Genomic DNA, 5,547 nt, shown 5'->3' with positions numbered 1-5,547 from the left:
TGCCGAGAAATACTAATGTTGAGCCAAGAGTGTGGATTTTGCATCTTCCAATGGTTGCAAATTCCTTGAACATGGATTGTTACTATTATTATCAGTAAACACTATGCACATTCTGAAGCTTCGGGGCTAAATATATACTCGATCGGAGAGGAAACAGTGGTGAGAAGCCTGGAACATCTTCGTAGTTGAACAATTGCAATTGTGAGAGCAAAATCAATTATTTTAATGGCACAACATTTGCATCATTATATCGTTCCACGAGTCTATTGGACCAGGCAAACACCAGTGTAGACAATCATTCTGGACTTTGTTCATATTTCCTGCAGCAAATGGTTGATATTGCCTGTAGACTCCTGGATGCCCGTCTGGCCTCAGCAGTGAAAGTAACGTGGTGTCAAACAATTTCATGTTTGACCCGAATTCGGATGCTCTCTCGAATTCTTCCAATTCAACTTTGCGCATTACCTCGTCTACATACCCCATGTCAACCTCACCTCCTTTGAAAGGCCCTGTTCTGTTACAATAGCCTCCTGTATTCCATTCGCCATTCTCAAAGTGATCGGGGGTTGTCGTTCTAAAAAATGTATACGCCTTGTTCTTCGAGCTCGAGATGAATTTTATAGTTGTATTCAATGCCTTGCGATATGCATACGCAAATCCCACCTGCGTGATGTTCTTACCAGGACAGTTGTGGCAGCCAACAATTGTATCGTTCTCAAGGTAAATTGTAGATTTCAGGTACCATTTGCCACCACCAATAACTACATAATCAAAACTGTCAAATTGTTGAGTCCAAACGTCATCCAGTTTGTCGAGATGAAGCTGAGTAATATCCGTTGTAACTCCATTGTCGTCTTCAAAAACAGTCGCTTTTGCAAGAAAAGGTGACCAAATGACAGAAAGAGAAAAGTCGAGGTTTGGAAAGTACCATCTTCTGCTTTTGTATTGCTCGTCATGGTAGACGTCATCAACTTGTTCCTCCTGCTTGACAATGTAAATGTGATTAGAAACAAATAGTACCTTTTCCCCTAAAGTTTCTGCGCAACAGACAACCCCACGCGTTGCAACACGATGACATTTTATGAGTAAAATAATGAAGGAAATGAAACAACATGGACATAACGTGCCAATGTCATGACGTAAGCTCGTGTATAAGAGCAATGAGCTACTCAACAATATCGAATTATAATCAGTGGCTAATAATGCTAGAAAAATTCTAGGCAATTCTGTTTAATCCAAACTTCTCATATTAATAAGATATGTTACCAACTTTGGGTTGGTTTAACTCCATATTTTGTTATTTTCCCATTTTGCAGCTGATTAATCTTTGCCAAATATATGTCCAGAATTTATGTCTGTAGGATGGAGATCACCTTTTGCAAAACTTAGATACTTTATACTGATTCATTGATGTTATTAGATTACTAATTTATGACGGAGATTCTCCAATCAGCAGTCTCTGATGTTTTATAGCATAAAGAAAATTCCATAATCAACCATAGACATTTCCCATTGTAAAATAAGTATTGTACTAAAGAAAGAATCGGTGTGATTAGCCAGCAGTCTATAGAACATTTGTATAGGAGGGTTCTACCGGAGATGCAAAAGGTGAGTAAAATTTCTACCGGAGCCTCTCCTTAATTCTCTATTATAACCACCATTAAGGTTTTATTGTTTTCAATTGTTCAATTGGAGAAGATCAAGTCCTAAGAGGTATATTTCGTCTCCTCTGGGAAACTGTCCGTCATCTCTTACAAAATTAAACAAAACAAAGAGCTATAAAGGGGGTTAAAAGGTCCAAAAATCGCTTTAACACTATTCCTTGATTGTGCTATTACTTATCGGTCAATTTTTGCTTAAATCTCAAGGAGATAATGATGAGGCCAGCTAGTTTTCTTGGTCAAAGGAGATGGAACAACATCTAAAGCTTGAGCAATAGTCTTAAATGTTCACCTAGTTAGGTTTGACACTTAAGTTTGAATTAACTTATTAACAACTTTCAAACCAAACGTTACAACTACTAAAAACTTTTTCAAGCTGGCTTGCGGGACCAGATCCATGCAACTGAGAGTGACGACATTACAGATAAATCCAATATGTAGCTATGCCCACCTCATACACAAACAATCCTATTTATGGTTTGTGAGATACAACTGGATAAGAAACATGACTGCCCCACGAAACGAATTGTAATGACATACACTAACAGACACAAGAAGCTTGTATTTATTTAATCTGATGGCCACATTGACTATTTAAGAGCCATAATTGATGTTAGAAAGTAGTTACGAGAAAAACAACCAAGTGATGACGCTTGTAGTTACTATTTGAGCTAACCATCAACGAAGAACAACAAACTGAAACAAAACAAATGAAAACAAAGAACAGTAATAGAGCTAGTTTCCTTGTTCCAGTATAACTCTTTTTGAGCTTGAAAGGTACCTGTGAGAGAATACAAAGCAATGACTGCACATGATTACGCATAATTGAATCGCCTATGAAGGTGAAAGATTTGTTTCGCATCAAATTGAGGAATTTCTTTGGGCTAAATCTCGGTAGCTCACAGTCTCTTGGATTCCATCTCCAGTAAAGATATTCAGTATCAGGTCTCCCATTTTTCATACAGTTCTGGTGTGATTCAATTGAATAGCAAGTGGCATTTGTGTAAACTGGACCACTTGGATCATGAACCCAATTTCCTATAAATAAATCACATTTTCCTGTAAAAAACAAAGGAGACACAGTTTGTAAGGACTTATACGCCAGTTCCTTTTTCTATTACTAAAATTAACTACCTACCGGTCAGACAAAATCATAAATTAGAAACAACAAGTACTTCTAGTTTCCCTAGAAGAAAATTTGCCATCCTCAGTTTATTTAACTCAAATGGAAGGATAAAATACTCGCTCCAGTACATGTTTAAGACTGTTACTCCTACAAAATTAAAGAACATTTGGATACATTCTATTATTTTTAATTAAAGACCACAAGGTACAAATTTCAGTATCAAATGTTATCTCACTAATCCTTTTCGCACGGAGAATGTTCAGTTTCTCCTTATCTTAAGGTGTTCCACTAAAATTAATCAAAGACTTATTCATCTAATACCAAAAATATACAAAAATAATCACAAAAATGCAGAGAAGTGAACCAAAATTACCCACGTCATTGGTACAAAAATCCAAGCTTACAAACAATATTAACTAAAAATAAAAACAAAGATTTTTCAACTTTCAAGAATCAATTTTTACGACTGGTATATATGGCCAATCATGCATGGCCAGAAAAAAACAAGAAAAGGGAAAGAATCTTAACTCACCATTTTGCAATGTTTGGTTCTCTGAAACATCAACGTTCACCGGAGATTCACTCACGGTGACCGGAGGTTCATTCAAGGTCACCGGAGATTCACTCACGGTGGCCGGAGTTGGCAATGTGTTGTCGGAAAAAAGAGCTGCATCATTGACCACCTCAATCTGAGAAAAGTGTTGGAAATGGGACAAGAAGAGACGATAGGCAAGACCCAACAACAGAAAACAAACTGCAAATTTCACAAATACTAAAGAAAATTGTTTCTTGATAACGTTGTTTCCATTATAAGCCTTCATAGTTGTTGGTGTCTGTGCAAATTTTGTCACAGAGAAATAGTGTAACAAGAATAGTTAAGGTCTCTGCAACATATTAATAAATGAAAGTACATAAAAAACCAATTAAACAAAGATGAGGAAAAAGAAGATTATTATGGTGCAATAATGATGGGAAAAATAAAGGTTTTTAATAAAATTGAGTATTTTTGACAACCAACTGTTAACTAAAAAAATTAAAGAATGGAAGGGGGTCGTTAGAAACTAAGCAAAGCTAAGTTGCACAAAAGTACAAAGAGAGAAGGGGTATAAAGGGAATAAAGTGGGCTTTGCTTTAACAGTAAAATGGTGCACCCATTGTGTGTTCAGTGGTAACCTTTTTTCCCCCACTCAATATGTCATACTGGCATTGAGGTTCGACTAAAGTTAGATTTATGTCAAAAAATTTCATATTGGTAGGTAAATCGCTCCTTAGATAATTATATATCTTGTAAAGACTTAGAATACAAAACTTCCGTTTGAAAAAGAAAAAGTACTTAGCACTAACTCTTATTGGTATTGGTGTTCGATGTCAAACAACAATTATATGTTGTGTTAATCTATTTTCCATGATTTTATCAAAAAAGAAAATCATTCATTTTTTGATGTTTGAATATAAATTTGGCTAAAATTTAAAAGAGAATAATTTGAAGTCAAAATTAAAAGGTATTTGAAAATTAAGATTGTGTTGGACACGCATCTACACTTGAAATATAGGTACCATATAGCCATCGATTTTTTATTTTTATTTTTTGGAAAAAGAAAAAAAAATCTATGATTTTTTGATTAGAGATGAAGTATAATACAATATTATTAGTGTACAGGTAGAAACAATTTAGTAAAGTAGTTATTGAATTATTGATTTGGTAAAAGATATACTCTATCATATGAAAATTAGAGATTTAAATAGTTAAATGAATTTGATATTTAAAAGTTACGAAGGTTGTATATAATACATGTACATTTAAATGGAAGTTCAAGAAAGAAAAAGAGTGAGGATTATTCTTTTGCTTTTGGACATTCTTTAGCCTATATTTTGGCTTTTCTTTTCTCCTTTTTTCACATTTTTCTTGGTTGGTTGTCAATTGTCATTTGCCATCTAAGATGAAGCAAGCTAAAGAACAAACAGCAAAGTGGTTTGGTTTGGGAAATGACAGCTTATATTTTTAATAAACAGAGGGTTTAGCAGAGGTTACAGCCAGTGGCGGAGCCACGGGTTCATAAGTGAACAAACGAATTAACCGAAGGGATTCAACATCTAATATATATACATAAAATATAATTTTAACCATACATATTTAGCATAATTTTTCGACGAAAGGGGTTCGGATGAACCCCTCGTCCAAGGGTAGATCCGCCACTGGTTACAACGCCTGTAGATTATTTTGAGATTTCAAAAACAATAGTATATACTTTTAAGTAGTATTTCACTTGTACAATACATACATGGGCTAGCTCCATAGTGCGATTAGTTATGACATACTAAGTTTTTTCTCTAATAGTAATTAAGAAACAATAAATATTGTTATGTCTATGATATTTATATCGACACTAACGTTAAAAAAATAGATTACATTAACGTTTAATAACAAATAAATTTATGTAAAATTAAATAGTATCACATAAATTAGAATGAATAAAGTAGATGATGAATGAAGCTCATTTGTCATAAAAGTTAACAGCGTCGCTTTTATTACTTCGTTATATGATCACATTCACTTGGTTAGTTTTAAAATTTTAATTCTCACATAATTGCCAACCTTATACATTCTACTGTCTCTTAACCGACACTTTATTTATGTGGTTTTTGTCAATTGAACTAAAAAATCTCAATTAATTGTACACTTGGATATAGTTTTATTTTTTTATTTTTTTTTTAAGTAAAGGTGCAATTCAAGATCTAAGTTGTGAGATAATTGTGATA

At 34.0% G+C, this 5,547-nt stretch overlaps 1 protein-coding gene across 1 annotated transcript; it reads right to left on the bottom strand.

Annotated features, from left to right (window-relative positions):
* LOC107839288 (protein trichome birefringence-like 25) lies at positions 1 to 3,942 on the bottom strand. The gene is made up of 3 exons (XM_016682710.2): positions 3,320 to 3,942; positions 2,443 to 2,720; positions 1 to 981 (listed from the first exon to the last, which is right to left on the bottom strand). Exons 1-3 carry the CDS (start codon positions 3,606 to 3,608, stop codon positions 223 to 225), a joined length of 1,326 nt encoding a protein of 441 aa, XP_016538196.2. The 5' UTR covers positions 3,609 to 3,942; the 3' UTR covers positions 1 to 222.
* Positions 3,943 to 5,547: the final 1,605 nt, after the last annotated feature.

Source organism: Capsicum annuum, chromosome 8 (genome assembly GCF_002878395.1).
Source record: "Capsicum annuum cultivar UCD-10X-F1 chromosome 8, UCD10Xv1.1, whole genome shotgun sequence".
NCBI lineage: Eukaryota > Viridiplantae > Streptophyta > Magnoliopsida > Solanales > Solanaceae > Capsicum > Capsicum annuum.
The sequence above is the reverse complement of the archived record's forward strand: the minus strand, read 5'-3'. Positions and strand labels throughout refer to the sequence as shown.

What these genes read in the sequence shown, in the direction of transcription:
- LOC107839288 (XM_016682710.2), bottom strand. Translation starts at nt 3,608, where the DNA reads ATGAAGGCTTATAATGGAAACAACGTTATCAAGAAACAATTTTCTTTA. An exon ending in GAACCAAACATTGCAAAATG is followed by an intron (nt 2,721 to 3,319) that starts GTGAGTTAAGAT and finishes TGTTTTTTACAG; the next exon opens with GAAAATGTGATTTATTTATA. An exon ending in TGCTTTGTATTCTCTCACAG is followed by an intron (nt 982 to 2,442) that starts GTACCTTTCAAG and finishes ATTGTCAAGCAG; the next exon opens with GAGGAACAAGTTGATGACGT.